Source organism: Vulpes vulpes, chromosome 3 (genome assembly GCF_048418805.1).
Source record: "Vulpes vulpes isolate BD-2025 chromosome 3, VulVul3, whole genome shotgun sequence".
NCBI lineage: Eukaryota > Metazoa > Chordata > Mammalia > Carnivora > Canidae > Vulpes > Vulpes vulpes.
The window spans coordinates 26,922,641-26,949,379 of NC_132782.1; the positions used below are offsets into that span (position 1 = coordinate 26,922,641).

General features: G+C 41.2%; 1 protein-coding gene across 1 annotated transcript; it reads left to right on the plus strand.

The window, feature by feature from the left end:
• Positions 1-401: 401 nt before the first annotated feature.
• Positions 402-19,876, plus strand: DUSP19 (dual specificity phosphatase 19). The gene is made up of 4 exons (XM_026018387.2): positions 402-959; positions 5,795-5,841; positions 10,591-10,743; positions 16,184-19,876. Exons 1-4 carry the CDS (start codon positions 734-736, stop codon positions 16,421-16,423), a joined length of 666 nt encoding a protein of 221 aa, XP_025874172.2. The 5' UTR covers positions 402-733; the 3' UTR covers positions 16,424-19,876.
• Positions 19,877-26,739: the final 6,863 nt, after the last annotated feature.

Genomic DNA, 26,739 nt, shown 5'->3' on the forward strand with positions numbered 1-26,739 from the left:
CCGCGGGGGGGGGAGGGGGCTCCGTGGGGGGGCTCCGAGGACGGGGGGGAGGGGTCCCCGCGGCCGGGGGTGTGCTCCGCGGGGGGAGGGGGCTCCGCGGAGGGGCGGATCCGCGCCCAGGTCGGGGCCCCGAGGACGGGGTGTCCCGCGGGGGTCTCCGCGGAGGAGCCCGGGCGCCCTGGCCCCGTCCCGCGCCTGCCGCCGTGGCCCCTGCGCGGGGTCCGCAGCGACGCGGAGCGGCTCCGCCCGCAGTGCCCGCCCGGAGGGCCCGGAGCTCCCGCGGGGGTAACCGAGGCCGACCTGGGGGCGCCTGGGCCTCGGCGGGGGGGGGGGGGGGGCGCTCCGCCTTCGGCCGGGGCGTGCCCCGGGGTCCCGCACCGAGCCCCGCATCACCGCCCCGCAGGGCGCCTGCGCTCCCCCTGCCCGGGCCTCGGCGTCCCTCGCGAACCAGTAAGGAGAATCTTACAAAAAAAAAAAAAAACAAAAACCAGAGCCAGAGCCAACCGCAGCCGGAAGGAGCCCGGCGGCCGGCCCAGCGCGGGGAGCGGGGCAGGGGCGGGCGCCGGAAGTAGCGACCCCCGGGGCGCGGCGGCGGCCAATCAGACGCCGCCTTACAGCGACGGCGACGCCCCCGGCGCAGGCGCAGGCGCACTCGGCGCTCCTCCCCGGCCGTTTCCGGTTCCGCCCGGGCTCGCCGGCCGCGAGTCGCGGGCCGGCGCAGGGGGCGCGGGGGATGCACGCCCTGAGCCAGGAAATTAGAGCCTTTTCCCGGAAGGGCCTCCGGAAGCAATGCACCCGGGTGACCTCGCTGACCGGGAGGACCACCATAGAAACATGGGACGGCGCGCGGGGTGTCGTGGTGGAGGCCGGGCCGCCGGGCCGCGGGGCCAGCTGCGGATTCGTGCCGGACCTCAGCCTCGACCTGCGGGTCGCCGTCCTGAAGCCCTGGTTGCTGCTGGGTGAGTCCGCGCACCTGCCGCTGCCTCCGCCCCCCCCCCCCCCGGATGCGCGGTGCTCTAGTCTCATCAGGCAGCTTCCCGAAAAGCCGAAATGTCTCCTTATTTCTTAGATTTGGGACTTGGCGAGGGCCGGCGGGTGGTGTCTGCCCCACAGCATAACCCGCCAGAAGCCCAGGTGCTGGGAGCGCACCGCACCTGCTGCTTGGATCTTGGATTCGAGAACAGCTTACGTCCTGGTGCTTTTTTTTGTTTTGTTTTGTTTTGTTTTTTCTCTGCAGGATAGCGTGTCCACGTTGCATTTGCAGGGAGCCCACGTAGCATTTGCAGGGAGCCCAACGGGGACTCGATCCTGAGACCTCAGGGTCAGCCCTGGGCTGCAGGCGGCGCTAAACCGCTGACCCACCGGGGCTGCCCATGATTTCCCTTTTTTAAAATAATATTTTATTTATTTATTCATGAGGCACAGAGAGAGAAAGGCAGAGACACAGAGGGAGAAGCAGGCCCCATGCAGGGAGCCCGACGTGAGACTCCATCCCGGGTCTCCAGGGTCAGACCCTGGGCTGAAAACAGGTGCTAAACTGCCGGGCCACCCAGGGATCCCCTACACTAGTCCTTTAAAAAAAAAAAAAAAAAAAGACAGTAATGTGTTAAGTAGATTTGGATTCTTTTTCATTTGTGAATAGAGAAATTATGACTTGGAAAGACCATTGATTTGTCCATATATATATGCATTCTTGAGTAAAACAAACCCTGAGCTGGTGGGCGTCAGAAATAGCCACATCCTGTTGTGCAGCGCACACAGCATCTCCTTTAAAAACAAAACAAAACAAAAACACCACCTCTCTTTATAAAGTAGGGATGATCGGGGCAGCCGGGGTGGCTCAGTGGTTTAGTGCCGCCTTCAGCCCAGGGCCTGATCCTGGAGTCCTGGGATCGAGTCCCGCGTCAGGCTCCCGGCATGGAGCCTACTTCTCCCTCCGCCTGTGTCTCTGCCTCTCTCTCTGTCTCTCATGAATAAATAAATAAATATTAAAAAAAAAAAGAAAGTAGGGATGATCAGCTCCGTTTCACAGATGGGAACTGGATTTAACAATGGTTAGGTACTTTGCACAAGGTAACACACATAGTACATGACAGAGCTGGGCATCTAGCCCGAGTCTGATCCACTCCTGGTCTACACTGTGGTTTAGGATGCCCCAGGGAGTCAGGTTTTCAGTCCTGCTCGGCCTCTTGGTAGATGAACTAGCATAAGTCCTTCATACTCTGTGGTTCCCCAAGAAACTGCCTGTAAAACTAAGGCCAAGGTATCTGTTTCTCTCACAGGGTTATCCTGAGGTGGTGAAAAGTCTTTGAAACAAATTAAATCGCAGCTCACACTGGATTTGTTACTGTGTCATGCGGTGCACGAATCGCTCCATGAGCTATCTTGCATTTCAGATAGATGTCCCCAGCTAGTTTCCAAAGCCCAGTGAAAAATTAAGGGGTCATTTAGCTAGTCTGAAAGGTTTACCCAGGACTTTCACACCACCCTTCCTAGGAAGGAAAACACGCCCAGGCACCGTTTTTGGTTATTCAGCTTCCATTGTAGCAATAATGGTTTAAAATACTATGGTTGAATTTTATTTTATTTTTTTAAAGATTTTATTTATTCATGAGAGACACACAGAGAGAGAGGCAGAGACACAGGCAGAGGGAGAAGTAGGGTCCATGCAGGGAGCTCGATGTGGGACTGGATCCTGGATCCCGGGATCACATCCTGGGCTGAAGGCGGCGCTAAACCGCTGAGCCACCCGGGCTGCCCCACTATGGTAGAATTTTAAAATAATCTCTTCACTCTCTCATGAACTTTGCTTGTGATTTTTTTTTTTTTTTTTTAAATCTAGGCTTAGCCAAAGTGAGCTGCTCAAGGTAATATTCTCAGACTGGCCTTGGAGCCCTTCCCAGAATCCTGGGAGAGTTCTGGGAGAGACACTTGTGGAATTAGAGCTTCCATGGGCTCCTCTCTGGACCAGGAAGTGGGATATGTTTTTATCAGGTACAGCCTCTCCTGTGAGAGGTAGATGGACCTTTTACTGCCTGGTTACATGTGCCTTATCCCCCAGGGACCCCTGGATGATGACATCTGAATTCTTCCGCATGAGTGATGCAGGGGTTGTTTCTGGCCAGACTGAGTTTCTCTCTGGAGATGGAATTGTTTCTAGGTTTGCTTCAAAGAGCTTCCTTCATCTCTTCACAGCAACACAATTCCCACCCAGCACTATATAAAATAACTTGGTTTTGGTGGGGAATAAAGGAAAGCCGTAAAAATAATCTTTTTCAGGTAGCTCATGAATTCAGACCAGCTTCTGCACCTCAAAAATCTTATGTAGGCCCTTGAACTATCTAACAGGTCGACAAAAAGCTCTTAACATTTTTGCCCTAAGCTTTGCAAATTATATTTTTATTTTATTTATTTATTTTTAAGATTTTATTTATTTATTCATGAGAGACAGAGAGAGGCAGAGACACAGGCAGAGGGAGAAGCAGGCTCCATGCAGGGAGCCCAATGTGGGACTGGATCCTGGATCCCGGGATCACATCCTGGGCTGAAGGCGGCGCTAAACCGCTGAGCCACCCGGACTGCCCAATTATGTATCTTTCCAATAAAAATTTAACACAGGACTGTAACACAAAGCAACCACTTAAAAAAGGAGAAAAGCTGATGTTTATATCTAGAATTTAGAGAGAATTAACTTGAACTCTAATACTACCAAATATTAGATGACACATACAAGCCAATTACCTCAAATCCATTTATGCTGACTAAATTGTTGTCCCACCTATTAACACACTCATGATTTTCTTACTGCTTAAAAAGGCAGAGCATACAAGTTGCATTTTTTTGGTCTCAGGAGTAATAGATTTGTTGCAATAGAGTTCATATTCTGGAAGTGACTTTCAAAATGTGGCAGCCAATTCTGATGTATGATCAACCTATTGTGTTGGTGTGTGTGTGTTTAATGGAAATGATCAAAGTATCTAGCTTTGGTAAGTATAATAATGGCAATTTAGGGTTAAAAAAAATTTCATTTATGCATGTTTAATTTTCTTTTTGCTATTTTAAGAAATAGGCAGAGAAGAGCTAATTATTATTTAAAAGATGATTTAAATAATTAAATTAAATTGCATTAAATTTATTAGAAGCCATTTTTTCCCCCAGAGATGGTTAGAACTTCCTGCAGGAAACTAAAATTATTTTTTAATTGCTAAGTATTTCAAATGTATAGAAAATTACAGACCGTAATATTACAGAAAGCTACGTGTCCACCATCCAGCTTTAACAGATGTTGATATATTGATAGACTAATTTTTAGGAATAGAGTTAAGTGTAGGCTTGGTAAGAAACCAGTGTGTTTCAGATTACTAGGAGAATATTGGCCAACCAGTGTACTTGCTGGCTTCTCAGCTATCTAAAATCACATAATAGAAGCTGGCAGGTTCCCCAGGTAGGTATGGTGAGAAAAACATTGTGCATAGAAATGGATCCTAATTTAGGAAAGTAAAATATTTGAAATCTTTAAATAATAAATGCCCTGTGTTTTCAAATGTTTTAACTCACTTTGTTTTAACCAGTTATCTCCTGTTTGATCTTGCTTATTAGCCAGAGTCATTTTCCAAGTTTGGTAGATCAGGAGAGCCAGCTCTGACAGGAAGAACTGGTACAAGGGGATGGCCCTGTTGGTACACGGAATGTGGGTGGAATTCAGGGACCAGCAGTGTTTGCTCTAAGTTATTGGGTATTCCATAGCCAAATGGCACCAAGTCATTTTGTGGGTGGTTTTTTAATACCCTTTTTCAAGTTACAAAAGAAATAGGTATGTATTGTAAAAAACACAAACGAGCGTGACAAAGAAAAATCACCGGTAAACCCACTGTAAATATTTTGTTCAAAGTACTTCCTGTTCATTTTTAGGCATATACATATATATATATTTTTTTTTATAAAAATGGATGATGGTGTTTTGTAACCTAATGGTATCATCACCTAATATATAGAGAATATATATTTCCTTGCCAGAAATATTCTTCTGTATTCTCGTTGGTTTTTTTGTTTGTTTGTTTTTTTTGTTTTTTTTGTTTTAAGTAAATTATCCCGAATGTGGGACTCAAACTCATGACTCTGAGATCAAGGGTCACATGCTCTATGCACTGGGCCAGCCAGGTGCCTGTGCAGTCTCATTTTAATGGTTGTATATATATATTTCACTACATCAATGTACCCTATCTTATTTAACCCAACCCTTATTATTAGGCTTTTGGTTGAAAATTTTTATTTGTTTTGGAGTTTTTTGTTTGTTTTTTTTGTATTATAAACAATACCATAATGAACATCCTGATAGCTAATCTTTGCAATACCAGGGACTTTTGAGACAAATTGCTGGAAGTGGGATTTTAGAAGACAAGATATATACAAAATTAATATTCTTTAATCAATGTTTCTATTTATTTGGTTGACAGCGCACAAGCAGAGGGAGTGGGAGCAGGAGAAGCCGGTTCCCTGAGCCAAAGGCATGTGCTTAACCAACTGAGCCAGCCAAGCACCCCTTAATGAATATTTCTAAATTGTCTTTTAAGTGCTGCGTTGAAGTCCTCCCAAGTTTTATTTTTAAAGCCAAACATTAACTCATGATAAAGCTAAAATAGTTTCAGTAGCATTAATAAAACTAATTAATTTTTCTCTTCCATAAATAAATAAATAAATAAATAAATAAATAAATAATAGGATTATTGTAAAAATTAGATAAAAAAAGGATGATTATTTTTATGATTATGGTGATATGATTTATTTCTTATAGGGTCACAAGATGCTGCTCATGATCTGGATACTCTGAAAAAGCACAAGGTAAAAAAATGCTTCAGGTCTGGCACCGTGTATAGGAAGTATTTTAATTATTACAGTTATTTAGGAAGTTATTAGTCCATTTCAGAGTTTTTGGTGGTGGTTTTTTAAAATTTATTTTTAGAGATAGAGAATGAGCAAGTACCAGGAGGGAAAGAGGAAGAGGGAGAGAAAATTTTAGCAAATTTCTTGCTTAGCTTGGAGCCCGATGCAGGGCTTAATCTCAAGGTCAAGACCTGAGCTGAAACCAAGAGTCGGACACTTAGCTGACTGCACCACCAAGGGGCCCCTCCCTATTTCAGAGTTTAATTGGTAACATTTTTTAGTTGCCATTTTAATAAAGTTGCAAAAATTATTGTACCTAATTAGAATATGTGGATTTGTAACCCAGCTTTCCAGTTTTATATTGTTTCCCTTCATGTATCCTCATGAACCTGACTTTGAATTGTTTTTTCTTGCCTCTGCTTACGTAGTTCCTATGTGTGGGATAGACTTTCCTCTCTTCTTGTCCAAGATCTACCCATGTCCAAGTCCCCACTTCACATACCACTTCTTCCCCAGTGCCATCTCTCATCCTCAACGGATGTGATTTATTACTTACTTCAGTATTTCCTAAAAGAATTTCAGCCTAAAAGAATTGTTTTGTCAAGCAATATTTCAGCATCATGGAATTGCTATGGTTTGAGGAATGCAAGAGGTTTTTATTCACATGATGCTTATAATCTGAGGGACATGGAGGGGAGAAAGACAAATAAGTACCTTCAGGACAGAGTACTATGTCCTTTGATGGGAAAATGCAGGTGCGATTGGAGAGTGTATGAGATGATGCCCTTCAGCCATGTTTGTTTGGACTGGGTTGGGTTAGGGATTGTAAGGTCAGGGAAATCTTCCTGGAGGCAATGATACTGAAGTGTGCTCTGATGGGATGGGGAGGGAACAGACAGAAATGATTTGTGTGGAGGCCTAGAAGTAGAGAAAGACTAAAGCTTTCAGAGATAGAAAAAAAAAAAAGTTCAGTAGCCCAGGAATAGAGAGTGAGAAAGAGGATACCAAGAAATAGGGCCAGAGATAGAAGCAAGAGTCAGATCCCAAAAGTCCATGTAAGCCACAGTAAACGCTTTGGACTTGACGCCAAAGTCTTTGAAGGTCTTTACCCAGAGAAGAGACCAGATTACTAAATTGGCAGTTTAGGAAAATTGCTTGTCAGAGGAAGTATAGAAAATAAATTGGAGTGTTGCACAAACTAAAGGTGGGGAGACTAGTTGGCAGGTGATTGCAGTAACAGTTATAATAATAACTGCATGACAATAAGAGATCATGGCCTGGAATCACATAAGGATATGAGAGTTACTGTTATTTCCTAATAGGATCTATCTTAGGTCAATATTTTTTAAAAAAGATTGTATTTATTTGACACAAAGTCAGATAAATAAGAGGCTGAGCAGGGAGCCTGACTTGGGGCTCAGTCCCAGGACCCTGGGATCATGACCCAAGCTGAAGGTAGACACTTAACTGACTGAGCCACCCAGGCGCTTCTTAGATTAATATTTTAACATAAGTAGAACAAGTTTCAAAGTCTTGCTTACATTAATAAATTAGTTTTTCTTAGGGAAAAAATGCAAAATAGAAAAACTGATAAGTTCATTCATTGGCAAGTGTTTCATTATCTAGCCCCTCTTACAATACGCTAGTTCAAATTCACGTTCATCCTGGCTATGTGAACCCAGCAGGTTTAAAAGGTCCCTCTGTCTCTGTACATGTGACCCTGTTAGATGCCTAAAAGAAGCAAAGGTAAACTAGGCAGCTGAATAAGAGGGTTTAGTGAAAAGTTTCACAATTTGGCAAAATTTAGATTATTGATTTAAATGCATGGCATGTTTCAAAGGGCTATTCTAGGACTTAAATGCTATAATGAATAGAAATTCTCTTGTGGAGGATCATTTCAGAAATTTCAATAGGAATTTCATTTTAATGTTCAGGTACAGTAATAATAGTTGCTTTATTAATAACACATCTGAGTGCCTGGTGTGTGCCCTATAAAGCTCTATGGAAAATAGAAAACAGACTATAACATAAAATGTTCCAAGTTACTTACTGCCGTATTGTTCATAATAGCAAATCATTGAAAACAACCCACATGTTCATTGATAGGGAGGGAACTGGCTAAATAATAGTACACTCACACCATAGAATACTGTATAGCTATTAAAAAAAAAAAAAAAAAACACCAAGAAAAGGGTCTGTAAATACTGATGTGAGAAAATCTCCAGGACATATTTAAGTGAGAGAGGAACCCAAGGTGTTCCCTTTGTGTAAGAAAGGGGATAAATGATTTGCCTAAAGATGCTCTAGAAGAATGTACAGGAAACCAACAAAAGTAGTTACCATGTGGGTGGGAGATAATGGAGTGGATAGGGACAGGGTGAGAGCAAGACTTCTTACTGCTTCTTTTTTATAATGTTACGATTTTTGAACCAGTTTCAAAATATGAAAGTTTATTAAAATTGGAAATAATAATGCCTAAATGTGAGGATTAAGTGAGATAACTTATATGCCTGGCACGTACTAAGTTCTCAGTAAAGGGGCTGTTACTATCCCTGTTACAAAGGACATCCCAAGGGCAACCACTCTAGTCAGGACCTTCATAACTACATTTTGGAAGTAGGCTTAATTACTGGAAAGAGTTTTAGACTGGGTCCCCATCCCCACCACCACCTGTAACTCAGTACAATTTTTTTTTTAATCAGAACCAATCAGTACACACGTAAATTGTATTTCCCAACAACTAAACTCCCCAGGCATTGGTAACCCACCATATTCATAAAGTACTTTTACCTTTCAGCAGGTTTTCCTAAGATTCGCATTTGGTGTTCTTCATAATGCTGTGAAGATATGTAGATAGTGAGATATATATACATGCATGAGTACATCTGTATATAAGAGACCTCTTTCCTGGTCTTTTGGGAATGTAGAATATAGTCGTAAAGACAAGGGAGACACATCAATAATGTGAAACATTGGAAGATGTTATATAATTAAGGGCAAAATCATAATCCCGGTCACGAGTATACTGGCGTTGAGTGACTTGACATAGATAAGACTTCACTGGGGAAAGCAGGAGGACACTTAAGACTTTATCTTTTAAAAATGTTCTTATCTTTCTTTCTAGTTCTCCCATCTCCTCTGTATTCGAGAGTCTTTCTTGGGGCCTAGGGTGTGATCAGTAGTTGAGCATCTGCCTTTGGCCCAGGGTGTGATCCCGGGGTCCTGGGATCGAGTCCCATGTTGGGCTCCCTATAGGGAGCCTCCTTCTCCCTCTGCCTGTGTCTCTGCTTCTCTCTCTGTCTCTCATGAATAAATAAATAAAATATTTTTTAAAAAGTCTTTTTTTAGTAGACATTTGAGGGTTTTTCTGTTGTCTTCTACAAGGCAGGTAATGGCCTGTGGCTTTCTCTTCATAAGGCCTAACTCCTGTAGTGTCTTAACCAGTGTTCTTTGCGTTGGGAAGCACAGACACCAGAGGAAGGAAGGAGAATGTGTATAATGATTCAGGGGGATCTCTGGGGGCAGAGAGTGGCTGTGCTAGAGAATCGATTGCCATCCAAGAGGGTCCCTCTCTCCCACTGGTGTCACGGCCTCTCTCTGCACATCTACTCTATTCTTAGGAGCAGAATTTTTTTCAGCTTATTTGAGCACTAATAGAAAGTGGCTGTCTTAAAGCTCTGAAGTTTGTGGACCACTCTAGCTGTCTTATACACCTATTTTTTAAATTTCTAAAAATAATTTGATCAGTCTTGTTTAAGTCCAGTGTCTGAATCTAGTCAGCTGTGCTAGGAGGAGTAAGGCACTGCTGGAGTTGCAACTATGAGGGCAGTGGGGCAAGAGAGGCACAGCTGGACAGATATTCTAAGATATGCGTGAAATACGTGAAAATACGGAAATAGGCAAAACCTAACACCCATGTGAAGAAAAAGAAGAGTACAGAGAGGCATGTCACGACAAGAAACAGGGCCTTATTTTTCCGATCCATTTAGCTTTCGGATTCTTCTAATTGACTTTCCGCTTGGCTCCTTCCATATGCTTGGTAGACTGTAGGAAAGGAATTCAAATGCGTAGATGGAGTAGAAAGTTGCTTCTGCGTACCATTTGAAAGAAAATCTTTTGTGACTGTCCTTTCAACACGACTAATTCATGGGAATCTCTGGGTTTGAGGCCTGGTGGCTTTGACATTTTTTACAAACTCAGTGATTCTAATGTGCAGCACACTTAAGAACCATCATATGTATAAAGAATATGAAGGAAAACTGGGAAATAATTATTGAAAGGGAAGGTTGTGTTACTGATGTACTTTCCTTATTCATGTTTTTTACGTGGATAATCATTGATTTTTTTTTCCCGACAAGTATTTTAAGTACTTTCTGTGCTAAAGTCACTGCTTACTCAACAGTACTTACTTATAATAATAATAAACCAAACATGGTTTGTACCCTCATGGAGTTTCTAGTACCACGAGGGGGACAAATAATCTCAAAATGCCTAATTAAGGCAAGTAGAGGGTGCCATGGGAATGTAGAATTAGCATTTCTGGCGAGGGATGGGCAGTCGGAGAAGGCTTCCTGCAAGAATTATTCAAGTGAGTGATGCCTAAATTGTTTATTCTTGTTACAGATCTCAACATGCCATTCTCTTTTTGATCAACCTAGTATTAATTCATTAGAGAATGTTAAAAACCATCCTCTTTTTTTCTTTAAGGTGACTCACATTCTCAATGTTGCATATGGAGTTGAAAATGCTTTCCTCGGTGACTTTATATATAAGAGCATTTCTATATTGGATCTTCCTGAAACCAATATCCTGTCTTATTTTCCAGAATGTTTTGAATTTATTGAACAAGCAAAAGCAAAGGTAAGTTTTATTGTGACCCACAGGTTCTTCAAAGGCAGAAATTTTAAAAGACCATCTGTTTTCCAATCTTTATTCTTTTTGAAATGAATACAGAGAGAACCACTATGAAATTTCCCCTCCAACAATCTTTCATGAACATCTACAACTATTTAGTTCTCCAATTTTTTTTCTTAGTGAGATTTTTTTTTTTTTTTTAAGTAATCTCTCTGCACAGTGTGGGGCTCGCACTCCTGACCCTGAGATCACAAGTTGCATGTGGTATTGGCTGGGCCAGCCAGGCGCCCCTCAATGAGATATTTACTCTTAACATTAATTTCTCATCTTCCTGGGCTTCCTGAGAAGTGTTAGGAGACAAAATTCTCCATTTACTGAACTTCCCTGTGTTTATATATGCTTAGATTTCTTTTGATGATTTATAATCACCTGCCCTCTGACCAATTTGCAAGATAAGGTGGAGTAAGGGATAGATGCTGCTGTAGGCCTCTTAATGTATTTACAAAGGTTAATATGCATTTTTGTGGCTGTGGTAGGGCTAGTAGTGAATTTATGCATTTTCAACAGTAGAAAATTATAGGCTGCTCTAAGGACTATATGTGTATTGCTTTACTGATATTGTATGAAAACACTGTTCAGAAGCTGTCCATTGGTTTTCTGACCTCAAAAGACCAACAGATAATATAATGCTTCAACTTTGGTAATAGATTCAAGTCAACATTGGGCGTCTAGGTTGGCTGTTACCAGTAATTGTACCTTGAAATGACATCATTTTTAGTTAGTATATAATTTCTTACAAAATTCATGTGAGATAAATAGATAGAAGCACTTACAGAGTAAAGTTAACTCCCCTGGGGCACCTCTAACAATCAGAATCCAGCTTAGCTGAGTTCTGGCTAATGATTTCCTTTCTACCTTTTCTCCTTCCTTTTTTTCCTCCCTCTCCCTTCCTTCCTTTTATTTAGTAATATTTATTGAATGCCTTACATCCCCAGCACTGTTCTAGGTGCTTTCCATTAGGTCATCTGCAAAATGGCTGCCATTCAGCTTTATTTAATAGCAGATATTTAGATAAAAGAAGAGGAAGAGAGTTTCTGATTCAAGGCCTAATACTGCCCAGTGTTTTCTCTCATGAAAAAATTTTTTTTTTTTTTTTTTCTCATGAAAAATTTTATAGGGTCTAGATCATACCATTCCAGTGTGCCGGCTGATAGTGCGAAAATAAACAAGATAACGTTTCCGTGTTAGCTGCTTCTCTAGGGAGATGTGAGGTAGACCTTACATGGGAAGAGAAAAATGTAGGCATCATCCAAATGCATATTCATGTTTGAAGATGTGTCCATGTTGCAAGTGGAAAGGGTAACAGTTAAGTAGATGTTTCCTTTGCTTGGGTTTCCTAAAACACAGACCCCGAGACCAAGATTAAGAGCTGGTGCTTCAGGTGAGAGGTGGAATCCACGGGCAGTGAGAGTGGGTAGAAAGGGAAGTGACTCAGGACAGGATGCGCAGCCACGTGAGCTGGTACATTTACTTTGCCAAGCACAGTGCACCGTGAGCTGCCTGTGACACAGTCGGGTGCTCAGCAGGTGTATCTGCTCTGCCACATAAGTCACCTCCCCACAGGGAGTGCAAAGAAATCACTCCTCCACACCGACTTTGGGAGGGAGAGGGGAGAGCACGTATCTGTCTGGCTCTGTCAGCTCCTGCACTAGGCTGGTCAAAGTTTATCCACGGGGAGGGGCAGGGGGTGGTGACTGGTCGCCCAACGCCCGGTGACAGCACTCCACTCCTTCAGCAGCTGCCTTGGAGCCAAGCTCAGTGGCCTGTGGTCTGACTTTTCATCCACGTTCAGAAGTTCAGGGTGTACTTGTTTATGCAGAGACCAGCACAGGGCAAGAGCCAGGCCTTCTTAGGCAAGCAATGCTCATCAGACCTAAGGGGAGCAGTTGGCCACAGGGGTGGCGGCTGAGGTGCAGCAAGCCCATGAGATGATGGCAGCAAGAGAATCTGAGGAGGTACCTAAGATGTTTCTGCTACAAGATGTGCTGGAATTCCATAATCTATTCTGATTTCTCAAGCAGTTTTATGATGCATTCCTAACCTCAGCCAGTATTTCCTTGCCCTGAAAACTCTTTACTCTTCAGATTAATACATACTTAGTTTGAGCGATGGAATTCTTGAATTTTCTTTTTTTTTTCTAGAAGAGATCTTTTTGTAACTTTCTCTGTTGCATATGCAGATTTTTATTAAATGTGATTACTCAGTGAATTGAGTATTTCAAAACTACCTTTCTAGGCCTTACTTGCTTGTTTTATCTTTTTACCTGCAGCTGCCAAATGGGATCTCTTCTGGTTTCCCATGTGTTTTCTCATTGTCCTCTGAACTTGTGAAAACCCTGTTGTTTGGTTTCTCTGCCTTTCCACTATCTGTGTCATGCATTATGTGTTAGGTTTATACCTGAAAGGATAGAAATACACATGAGGGAACAATAGTAGGGTAACCTGTATGGTCGTAAGAGTTCTTTTATAAAAATTTGACTCCCCCTTTTTTTTTATGTACAAAAGGTTTTGTTAATATCAAAATATGTATTTGATATTCCATGTTTACTTTATTACTCATTTTATGAGATGTGATTTTAAAAACATGATGTAAGTAAATTATGTCATTGTAGAAAAATTGACAAATACAAAGATAAGTAAAAATTCACCCTTCTTACACCATGTGGACATAACTACTGGTAGCGTTTTGATATTTTTTTATTTATCAAAAGATTCATTTAAAAACCTAAACTTGGGCAGCCCAGGTGGCTCAGCGGTTTAGCGCCACCTTCAGCCCAGGCTCTGGAGACCTGGAGTCGAGTCCCGCGTTGGGCTTCCTGCATGGAGCCTGCTTCTCCCTCTGCCTGTGTCTCTGCCTCTCTCTCTCTCTGTGTGTCTCTCATGAATAAATAAATAAAAAAACTTTAAAAATAAAAAAAATAAAAACCTAAACATGGTTCATTAATCTGTCAATAAATATTAATTACTTATTCTGAGAAGATATGAGGGATACGTACATACTGCTGCCCTCAAAGAGCTTAAGGTCTAGTTGAAAATTTATTCACAACAGCATGAAAACAGAAGATGCTTGATAAACTGGAAATACTATAACATGATTCCTGTCTGCGCATAGCAAAACAGTGATTCAAATTTGTAGGAGAACACTTTCTTCTTGGAAATGGAGAACAAAATTAATTTACTTGCTTGGCAAACATTTATGGAATATCTACTGTGTGCCTCAAATTGCACTAAGGACACAGTGCCCAAAGATAGCTGAGCTATTCCCCCGACCCCATCTCACTCAGAGAGAGACAGGCTTCTTAGAACAGAAGCCAGTGTTAGCTGGACCAAGAAGAGGAACAAAGGCTTTTCAGGGAGAGGACAACAGCAGTGCAAAGAAAAAATTATAAGTTTTTATCTATCTATTTATTTTAAAGATTTTATTTATTTATTCATGAGAGACATGGAAAGAGAGAGAGAGGCAGAGACACAGGCAGAGGGAGAAGCAGGCTCCATGCAGGGAGCCTGACGTGGGACTCGATCCTGGGTCTCCAGGATCATGCGCTGGGCTGAAGGCAGGCACTAAACCTCTGAGCTACCCTGGCTGCCCCACTTTATAAGTTTTTGAATTATTATTATTTTGAGTTCTGGAAAGGGGATATAAAGCCAATAACTTTTCTGAGAATAGTTTTTTTTTTTTCTGTTAAGATTTATTTATTAAGAGAATGAGGTGGGGAAAAAAAAAGAACGAGTTGGGGAGGGGTAGAAGGAGAGCGAGAGAATCTCAAGCAGACTCCTCGCTGAGTACAGAGTCTGTATGGGGCTCGATCTCCCCACCCTGAGATCATGACTTGAGTGGAAACCAAGAGCCAGACACTTAACAGACTGAGCCACCCAGGAGCCCCTGTGGGAATACTTGCAAGGACAGTATGATACCAAAGAGTAATAAAAGGTAAATAAGTCAATTCAAAGGCTGTAGAAAAGCAACAGAAAGGTAGCTGTTACATGCAAGATATAAGAAAGAAGAAAATACTAACATTAAACATGAGCTGGCACTGAATGTATAGTGTAAAAGACTGAAAATAAATCTGGTTTCATTTTCAAAGGCATATTATGGCTCAAAACAGAGATGACTAGTATGTAGTCAGGAAATACTAAAAATGACATTGACTGGTATCTCTCATTTCGCTTACCACTCCGGGTCTGTTTGGAACATCTGGTTTGTTTTGAGAGAATTTCCTTACTAGTTTTCATCACTTACTGAAACACGATTTTTGAAATGTCTCTAATCTCATAAAAATGAGCTATTATTATACACAGAAAAGTTCCATGTATGTATAGTGAGTATTGGCGTTAGCCCGTCTCGTACAGAAGCAGTTAAAATTTGGAAATAGTCATATATATAAGAAAACAGGGGCGCCTGGGTGGCTCAGTTAGTTGGGTGTCTGTCTTTGGCTCAGGTAATGATCCTGGGGTCCTGGGATCGAGCCCCACGTTGCATCAGGCTCACTGCTCAGCGGGGACCCTGCATCTCTCTCTGCCTCTGCCTCCTCCTCCCACTTGTGCTTGCTCTCTCACATGAGATCTCTCTCTCTCTCTCAAATAAAGTCTTTTTTTTTTTTTAAATTTTTATTTATTTATGATAGTCACACACAGAGAGAGAGAGAGAGGCAGAGACACAGGCAGAGGGAGAAGCAGGCTCCATGCACCGGGAGCCCGACGTGGGATTCAATCCCGGGTCTCCAGGATCGTGCCCTGGGCCAAAGGCAGGCGCCAAACCGCTGCGCCACCCAGGGATCCCTCAAATAAAGTCTTAAAACTTTTTTTGAAAAAAAAAGTTTGCACATACATGACCTGTGACTTTTCTCTTAGTTATAGATATGTATCTACTAAGTTTATTAGGCTCTTATATGTAGTAGATTACTTCAGTTTGATAAAAGATACTTTTTCAAAATTCCAAATACATTGCCAAAGCATTTCATTCCCGGGGGGAGGAGGGGTAGGAAGAGAAGTTGGTTGGTTGATTGGCGGATTATTTTCCATTCGTTGCTTACAGTGAATTACATATATATTTTTTTAAGATTTTATTTATTTATTCATGAGAGACACACACAGAGAGAGAGAGGCAGAGACATAGGCTGAGGGAGAAGCAGGCTCCATGCAGGGAGCCCGACATGTGAGACTCGATCCCGGGTCTCCAGGATCAGGCCCTGGGCTGAAGGCGGCGCTAAACCACTGAGCCACCCGGGCTGCCCAGTGAATTAAATTTTGTTAATTGAATACATTGAGTCAAATTAATAAAATAAAATGAACCTTCTTTTATAATTTCAAGTAGTGTAAGAGTGTACAAGTGATTTTAGTAACCTTTCCAAGTGAATAATGGAGGTTTTTCATTGATTTTGTTGCAGGATGGAGTGGTTCTGGTTCATTGTAATGCAGGAGTTTCCAGGGCTGCTGCAATTGTAATAGGATTCCTGATGAATTCTGAAGAACTCTCATTTACCAGTGCTTTTTCTTTGGTGAAGAATGCAAGGCCTTCCATATGTCCAAATGCTGGCTTCATGGAGCAGCTTCGTACGTATCAACAGGGCAAAGAAAGCACTAAGTGTGACAACATACAGGAGTTAGAAAGGGGTGACAGTCTGTGAGTCACATTCCAGCAGATAAAGGACAACTGTAATTTCTGCATTGGCCCCTACAGCTACCCGTCCTTGTTTTTGAAAAGTAGACCAGTAAAAACTTACTTCTGTCTTGCGTTTTTCAAGTAGAAATGGAGGTGAATGGATTGTCTTGAGCTAGAGTATAAATACATTTTTAAGTTATATGATGTTTTCTTTGGTATTATAATGTGTGATCGGATGCTGCTTTGATTTGCTAAGAAAAAATAATGTATTACCAATACTTGATTTCTGTAGAAGAAAAAGAATTACATTCAAAATCTTTATTCGAGCATGGAAAGGTTAAATCAGTTGATTAAGACTTTTGGTATTTTCTATTCCAGCAATATTTTCATGAAGGAAAAAACTTGAAGTGCTACTTCACTTACTATTTCAGAGGGTGGTCAATTTCTGTGTAAAGAATTTGAGATGAAAAACTAATACTTTAAACCTCCCAAAAAGATATAACCAAAATCTGAAGGTTGACACAATGCAGGTGTACTTTACTTCATTGTGCTTTGCAGATGTTATATGTGCTACAGATTGAAAGTGGCAGCCCTGCATTGAGGAAGTGTATTGGCACCATTTTTTCCAATAGCATTTGCTCACTTTGTGTCTTGGTGTCACATTGGTAATTCTCACAGTCTTTCAAACTTGTTCATTGAAATTGTATTTGTTCTGGTGGTCTGTGATCGGTGATCTTTGATGTTGCTACTGTAATCGTTTTGGGGTGCCACGAACCAGACCCATGTAATATGGTGAACTTAACTGATAAATACTGCTTAATGTGGTGACTATTCAGTTGGCCCTTTCCCCATCTTTCCTTCCTTGTTGGGCCTCCCTACTCCCTGAGACACAACAATACTGAAATTAGGCCAGTTATTCACCCTACGATGGCCTCTAAGTGTTCAACTGAACGGAAGAGTCGCATGTCTCTCACTTTAAATCAAAAGCTAGAAATGATTAAGCTTAGTGAGGAAGGCATGTCGAAAGCAGAGATAGGTCGGAAGCTAGGCCTCTTGCGCCAAACAGTTAGCCAAGTTGTGAATGCAAAGGATAAGTTCTTGAAGGAAATTAAAAGTGGTACTCCAGTGAACACACGAATGATAAGAAAGCGAAACAGCCTTATTGCTGATATGGAGAAAGTCTTAGTGGTCTGGATAGAAGATCAAACCAGCCACAACATTCCCTTGAGCCAAAGCCTAATCCAGAGCAAGGCCCTGACTCTCTTCAATTCTATGAAGGCTGAGAGAGGTGAGGAGGCTGCAGAAGAGAAGTTTGAAGCTAGCAGAGGTTGGTTCATGAGGTTTAAGGAAAGAAGCCGTCTCTGTAACATCAAAGTGCAAGGTGAAGCAGCAAGTGCTGATGTAGAAGCTGCAGCAAGTTACCCAGACGATCTAGCTAGGATCATTAATGAAGGTGGCTACACTAAACAGCAGATTTTTAATGTAGATGAAACAGCCTTATATTGGAAGAAGATGCCATCTAGGACTTTCATAGCTAGAGAGGAGAAGTCAATGCCCGGCTTCAAAGCTTCAAAGGACAGGCTGACACTCTTGCTAGGGGCTAATGCAGCTGGTGACTTTAAGTTGAAGCCAATGCTCATATACCATTCTGAAAATCCTAGGGCCCTTAAGAATTATGCTAAATCTACTCTGCCCGTGCTCTACAAATGGAACAACAAAGCTTGCATGACAGCACATCTGTTTACAACGTGGTTTACTGAATATTTTAAGCCCACGGTTGAGACCTACTGCTCAGAAAAAAAGATTCCTTTCAAAATACTACTGCTCATTGACAATGCACCTGGTCACCCACAAGCTCTGATGGAGATGTACAATGAGATTAATGTTGTTTTCATGCCTGCTAACTCAACATCCGTTCTACAGCCCATGGACCAAGGAGTCATTTCCGCTTTCAAGTCTTATTATTTAAGAAATACATTTCGTAAGGCTATAGCTGCCACAGACAGTGATTCCTCTGATGGATCTGGGCAAAGTAAATTGAAAACCTTCTGGAAAGGATTCACCATTCTAGATGCCATTAAGAACATTCGTGATTCATGGGAAGAGGTCAAAATGTCAACACTAACAGGAGTTTGGAAGACATTCATTCCAGGCCTCAGGGATGACTTTGACGGGTTCAAGACTTCAGTGGAGGAAGTAACTGCAGATGTGGTAAAAATAGCAAAAGAATTAGAACTAGAAGTAGAGCCTGAAGATGTGACTGAATTGCTTCAATCTCATGATAAAACTGTAATGGATGAAGAGTTGCTTCCTATGGATGAGCAAAGGAAGTGGTTTCTTGAGATGGAATCTACTCCCGGTGAGGATGATGTAAAGATTGTCGAAATGACAACAAAGGATTTAGAATACTACATAAGCTTAGTTGATAAAGCAGCAGCGGGGTTTGAGAGGATTGACTCCAATTTTGAAAGAAGTTCCAGAGTGGGTAAAATGCTATCAAACAGTATCTCGTGCTACAGAGAAATTGTTCGTGAAAGGAAGAGTCCATCAATGCGGCAGATTTCATTATTGTCTTATTTTAAGAAATTGCCACAGTCCCCCCAACCTTCAGCAACCACCACCCTGATCAGTCAGCAACCATCAACATCACGGCATGACCCTCCACCAGCAAAAAAATTACGGATTGCTGAAAGCTCAGATGATGGTTAGCATTTTTTAGCAATAAAGTATTTTTAAATTAAGATATGTACATTGTTTAGATATAATGCTATTGCACACTTAGTAGACTATAGTGTATACATAATTTTTATATGCACTGGGAAGCCACGCAGTTCATTTGACTCACAGTATTTACTTTGTTGTAGTCTGGAACTGAACCCACAATATCTCTGGGGTATGCCTGTATTTATATAGTGGTTACAGTATTCACAAAGTTTTTTACGTCCTTTTATGAAAATGAACCTTCTTTTTATTTTTAACTTAATTATATTGCCTGTATTTATTTATTTTTTAATTTTTAAAACTTTTGTACAAATGTCATGTGATTGTGAGCTTATGGTTCTTTTGGTGATCTGGTCTCTTACACTGTTTTTCATATCCTGGGTCCCTAGCTTTCTGTTTTTGGGTTACATGTCATAATTTTTGATCTCCTTGGATCTGTGGGAAAATATTTTATGGTGAAGGATCATGCTTTGTGTGTGATTTGTTCAAGTCTGTCTTCTAATTTGGTATTCTACTAGAGAATGCATTTTTCAAGAAAGAGGAGCTATGGTTTTGTGAGAAATTTTAAGTCCTTTGTTAGAAAGCCTAAAATCATTTGCAATTTTATCTCTGGCCAGAGGCTTTGACTAGTTTTCTTTCTTTTTCTTTTTCTTTTTTTAAATTAAGTCTCCATATTGGCAAGGCTGAACTCTGTACATTATAAATTTGCTTAAAGATACTACTTGAATCATTCAGAATAAAGTGTATTTAAAATTAATCACAGTAATTGGGATAGAATTTATTTAATAGCTTTCGAATAGCCTTTCATGACTCAGAAAATTTCATTTGCCATCTAGATTTTATTAAGAAAGTCTCGAGCCCTTCTTAAATACACATTATAGAGAACAAGCGTATTCCTGTATGTAAGTTGGAAAGTACACATTGAGTACCTCTGTGTATTTGAGAATGCATATTCCTTACACTGTCAAGATCGAAAAGTGGAACTGATAAATGCAACTGAGGTTTTGAGATTGCTTATACCCTGACACTGAGGTTTTGAGATTGCTTATACCCTGACAGGATGCCATCACATGCACAGCTATGAACTCTGCTTCTGTTGAGACGTAACATAAATGTGGGTGACCTACCTACAGTGAACTCTTGGAAGCAGACCAAGGAGGCGGAATCTTCTCAAGCATGAGACTGATATATAATGTTTGTTGTCTTTTTGTTTGTTTGTTTGTTTGTTGTCTTTATGGTCAGTATTGCTGAGGGTTTGCTAAGTGAACCTGTTCGATTTGCACAAAAGCATTTATTTAAATATCTTTTTTTTTTTTTACTAGGTGCTCTTTAGTTTTCAGCCACTAGATATTGTGACATGGAGCCCTGACTAGAACTTGTTCATAGCGGATAGTATATTATTTATGTCTGTGGTTTGTGTGCTTAGTTGTCAGTTATCTGGTTATGGTGCAAACACATACCTTCTGTATCAGCTACAGAAGTGCTTTGAACATCAATATTGTTTTATCTTAAATGATAGTAGTTTGCTATATCTAACATAGGTAAATAAATCAGTGAATGTAATTCAGTTTTTTAAGTTTGGGATACTGTATAAGGCAATGGTGTATCTCATACATATGTTACGCACAGTATGTTTCTTGTGTGCCCCATGGATATGTCACCGTGTCAGACCTAGTTATTTATAAAAAGAAAATTGTTTCATAATGATCATCTCCCATATTAAAAACTTTTAAAAATGTATACCAAGTATAGGTTTGTTTTGAGGAGAGGAAAAATGTTTCAAGGACTTTTTGCCTCTATTTTAAAATGGATTTTTCTACCATTTTTAGAGAGAGGAGGAAATTAAAATATCATTTGCTTTTAAACATTTAAAAGAAATATACAGCCTTCCTACCAAGCTGAAAAAGATAAGTAGAACAAAGGTACTGGAACATATGATAAAAATTATATTTATTTGAGGTTAATGTTTTTTTAAATCTTTTGTTAACTTTGTGCTTTAATAAAGGTTAGTGATCATATATAATTTGAAAATACAGGAACTATTTAAATTTTTAGAAAACTGAAGAAATACTTTTCTTGGTTCTGGGTAAAATTTAGACCATTAGACTAAGAGAAAGATTTCAGGGAAAATGGAGTACAATATTTAAAATTGTTACTGCAGCTTTACTTCTGCATCCCTTCTTCCCTTTTGACCCTGATTGAAATGTATGGACATAGAATTTAGAAATTTTTTTTGCGTGTGACACAGGGAATCTGCTTTGATTCTGGTGGATAATCTCAGTGGTGGTGGGGAACTTTCCTGAATTTGTCAGTGTGATTATTAGTAACTCAAATGAGGTTCAAATGCACAAAGCCCCCCTCAAAAGTAATTCCTCCAGGGGCGCCTGGGTGGCTCAGTTGGTTGTCCCTGACTTTGGCTCAGGTAATGATCTCAAGTCCTGGGATCAAGCCCCGTATCAGGCCCCCTGCTCAGCGGGGAGTCTGCTTGTCCCTCTCCCTCTCCACTTGCCCGTACTCATGCTCTCTCTCACACTCTGTCTCTCAAATAAAATCTTAAAAAAAAAAATTTCTTCAAATACTCAAAGTGTAGCAAGTATATAAGTCAGTATTGTCTTAACAATATTACTCAGTTAATGAATTAACACCTTTATAAGCAAAACTGCAGTACATTTTAAAACAACAATAATACAGCACAATAAATTACAGTTGGTCCTTGAACAATGTGGGTTGGGGCATCAACTCCCCACGTAGTCAAAAATTCATGTGTAACTTCTGACTCCCCTGAAACAAATACCAACAGCCTACCGTGGACCGGAGGCCTTACCGATAACGTAAAGAGGTGACAAGCACATTTTGTATGTTATATGCATTACATACTGTATTCTAACGATAATCTAGAGAAAAAAATTAAAATCCCATAATGAAAACACATTTACAGTATTGTACTGCAGAAAAATCTGCACGTAAGAGGCCCTGTGTAGTTTCAACACATTTTGTTCAGAGGTCAGCTGTATTTGGTTTGCTAGGTGTCTCTAAGTAATAATTTTTATGCCTAAAGGATCCTGAACATTTAGTCATGCTGTAGTTATTTAAAAATCTAAACAAGATTTTAAAGGTTTATATTCTTACATACAGTAGCATTTACAGTTAACAAATTTATGATTTGTTCCATTGATATCCTTTTAAAAGTAACTTATGGTTAAACTTTTCTATTTCAAGTGATATACTTATTTTGTATCCATATTTATAATGTACCCTTGATTGTTTCTAGGTATTGATACACTTTAATAAAAATAATACATTTACTGTTTTCCCCTATTAATATCTTTGTTTCTCTGAGGCTGTTTGTTCCAAAATATGTACTACTTATTTGTTATCAAATTCTGGGTTAAACCTTCTGTCGGCAAAACCCCAAAGTACACGTTTTAGAATATAAGTTAGTTAAAGGTCTATGTGGAGGTTTGTTGCACTAACCGTTTGAGGATATGAAATGCTAAAGTGAGATCTTCTTTATTTATTTATTTATTTATTTATTTATTTATTTATTTATTATTATTTATTTATGATAGTCACACAGAGAGAGAGAGAGGCAGAGACACAGGCAGAGGGAGAAGCAGGCTCCATGCACCTGGAGCCCGACGTGGGATTCGATCCCGGGTCTCCAGGATCGCGCCCTGGGCCAAAGGCAGGCGCTAAACCTCTGTGCCACCCAGGGATCCCTAAAGTGAGATCTTCTAATTGGCGTTGCAGTGGATAAACTGGCAGTGAAATTCCAATAGAACACTCATATTTTAAACCAAGAGAATATGCTGAATTACTCTTGAACTCCTGAGTGTTCCAACCATGACAGCACCGAGATGATTTGGGCACAGTCTGGCTCCGGCCTCCCTGATGACTGCTTTCTCCCTCTGTCCTGCAGCCACCCCCGCATCTGCTTGAAAATGCATAATCAAGACTCCACCACGAAACAGCCTTCCTCTCTACCTGTCATACCCCCCCAAACATCAGACCTGAGCCCAAGGGTTAGCCCCTCGTAAAGCCGCCTCTGACCATCCTGTTCAAAGTTGCCCCCGTCCCTAACACTTCTATGTCCCTTTCCTCCCTGACTTGCTGCATGCCCGAATCATCACCAACATTCTCTATATTTTACTTTTCTACTTTGTTGGTTTTTTCTATTAAAGCTTGGGCTCCCGAAGAGGACAGAGACTTTTTTTTTTTTTTTTTTTTAACCGTGTTGTTTACGTACACCAGTGTGTATCTCTTTGTGTTTTCAAAAATCGCTTGTTAGAAGGATGGGAGGGAGGAAGGAAGGGGCAAAACTTGACCCACGTCGTCGTGGCGGTTTAATACCAGCCACTGCAGAGGACAGTTCAGCCCTGGCAGAGTCCACAGTGTCCTTCGGCAGCCTGTCTGATGGGCCTGAAGGTGACAGTGGGAATGACAGGTCTGGAACAGGACCCACATAGGGGCTCTAAGCAGCAGCAAATACAAGTGCCTTTTACCTCAGGTAAAGTCTTCTACCAAAATTACTTAGAAATCAGATCATTAGCGAGAGTGTTCTGTGTGATATTTTGCATCACTCATAATAGGAAGGAACAGGGGTGACGTGGCTGTTCTAGTATCCCTCAGCTCCAACCCCACCCTCACTGCTTCTGCAAAGAGGAGGCCAGGGCTGGAGAACTTCCCTGTGACAACTGGCAAGATGCGATGTTCTGGAGAGACCTGGGGCGGGGGGGAGGGGAGCTTTCTGTGGGGTTCTGGTACCCCGAGGTGGCCCAGCTCCTGTGGAGTTGCAGCTTCTCCACCACCTGGTTCAGATCCCGAGGCCCACCAGCCGGCAGGTTCCCCAGGTAGGCCTTCGGGTGGTTGGTTGTGTGGTGGCATCCTGGGGGGGCTTCCAGCAAGTTCCATCACTCAGCATCACAGTGCTACCTTGGCCATCCAGTGGGCCATGGCTCCACTGCAACAGCAATCAGATGCCAACCTGGGAATGCTCTTCCTTGAATTCTCAGCCCCTGGGTGGGTGGGGGTGGAGGGCTGCCCTTTACATCACTTATTCCCATGTTGTTTAAACTTCTTTCTTTTATTTAAGATATTATTTATTCACGAGAGACACAGAGAGAGGCAGAGGGAGAAGCAGGCTCTCTGTGGGGAGCTCAATGTGGGACTCGATCCCAGGACCCCTGGGATCACGCCCTGAACCAGAGGCAGATGATGCTCAACTGCTGAGCCACCCAGGTGCCCCTTACCAGGATCTTCTTACAATGGTAATATTAATTAGCAACAGCAAAAACTTTAAAGAAAGCAATTACCTGTTTATCATCACCAGGAAAAAATGTGTCTACAGATACCAATGGTGTATTCTTTTCATTGTAAGAAAATATCCCTAAAAATCCTAGTTTTCATTTGTTTCAAGTTTTAATTGAAATTCTAGTTAGTTAACAGAGTGTAATATTAGTTAGAGTAGAATTTAGTGATTCATCACTTACATATAACACCCAGTGATGATCACAAGTGCCCTCCTTGATCCCCATCACCCCCACCCACCTCCCTCCATCAATCCTGTTTGTTCTCTACAGAGTCTGTCTCATAGTTTGTCTCTCTCTCTTTTCCCCTATATTCATCTGTTCTGTTTCTTAAATTGCACATGAGTGAAATCGTATGGTATTTGTCTTTCTCCGACTTATTTTGCTTAGCATAATACTCTCTAGTCCCATCCATGTCATTGCAAATGGCAAGATTTCATTCCTTTTCATGGCTGAGTAGTATTTCAGTGTGTGTGTGTGTGTGTGTGTGTGTGTGTGTGTGTACACTACCTCTTCTTTATCCATTCATCAGTCGATGGACATTTGGGCTCCCTCCGTAGTTTGTTGTTGATAATGCTGCTATGAACATCAGGGTGCACATGTCCCTTTGAGTCAGCATTTTTGTATCCTTTGCATAAATACCTAGTAGTGCAATTGCTGGATCATAGGGTGGCTCTATTTTTAACTTTTTGAGGAGCCTCTAATACTGTTTCCCAGAGTGCCTGCACCAGTTTGCTTTGCATTGCATCCCTACCAACAGTCCAAGAGGGTTCCCCTTTCTCCACAGCCTTGCCAACACCTGTTGTGAGTTTTAGCCATTCTGACAGGTGTAATGTGGTAGCTTATTGTAGTTTTGATTTGTTTTCCCCTAATGATGAGTGATGTTGAGCGTCTTGTCATGTGTCGGCTGGCCATCTATACATCTATCTTCTTTGGAAAAATATCTACTCATGTCTTCTGCCCATTTCTTACTGGGTTATTTGTTTTTGGGGTGTTAAGTTTGATAAATTCTTTACAGATTTTGGATGCTGACCCTTTTTCAGACATGTCATTTGCAAATACCTTCTCCCATTTTGAAGGTTGCTTTTTAGTTTTGTTGATTGTTTCCTTCACTGTGTAGAAGCTTTTTATCTTGAAGAAGTCCCAATAGTTCATTTTTGCTTTTGTTTCCCTTGCCTCCAGAGACATGTCTCAGAAGAAGTTGCTATGGCTGATATCAAAGAGGTTGCTGCAAAAAAAATCACAATTTTAAAATTTCCTTCCTCAATGTGCAGTTAAAAAAAAATTTTTTTTTAAGATTTTCATTTATTCACGAAAAACACACAGAGAGAGGCAGAGACATAAGCAGAGGAAAACCAGGCTCCCTGTTCTACCTTGTGCAATACTTTGGTCAGAGGAACTTGGAACAAATTAGGCATCAAGCCATTCTCTTTTGTTATATGTTAACTTGATAATTGTCTATCCTAATCAATGTCTATCCTTAAATAATGTGAAAAATATTTTTTAAACTATAAAGCACTATACTGATGTTATTTTCTTACTCTGAATTGGTCAGGAAAAATCTTTTAGTCATTTTGGACTTTTTTTTTTTTTTCAGAGACTTCACTTGTTTTCTGCTTTTGTAAAATGTTTGTTCACATCACAGGATAACACAATCTGATAGCTTCTAACACAGAGTGTACCAACCTTCCTTTATTCTGCAGCACCGAGTATACTAGTCTCCCCCAGGTTCCCAGCACAGAGGATGCCAGTCCTCTCCCAGCCAATAGCATGGGGTATGCCAGTCGTCCCCAGTCTGTAAGATAGTCCCTTCAATTATTTTTACTTTAAATAATAAAATGTCAACTGTGCAATATAATTCATTAGTTAATGAATGCACAGATATTCCAAACAAGAAAGTTTCTTGTTATTAGTGTTAGAACTTTATTTTCTCTTGTAATTTATAGAATCTCATTGGGGCACCTGGGTGGCTCAGTTGGTTAAGCATCCAACTCTTGATTTTGGCTCAGGTCATGATCTCAGGGTTGTGAGACTGAGTTCTGTGTAGGGCTCCGCACTTAGTGCAGAGTTGGCTTGGAATTCTCTCTCTCCCTCTCTCTCTGCCCCTGCCCTGTGCTTGCTCTATTGCTCTCCCTCTCTCCCTAAGTAAATAAAATCATAGGGGCACTTGGGTGGCTTAGTTGGCTAAGCGTCTGGCTTCAGCTCAGGTCATGATCCCAGGGTCTGGGATTGAGCCCTGATTGGGCTCCCTGCTCAGCAAGGAGTCTGCTTCTCCCCGCCCCCCCCCCCCGCCTCTCTCCCTACACCTTTTCTC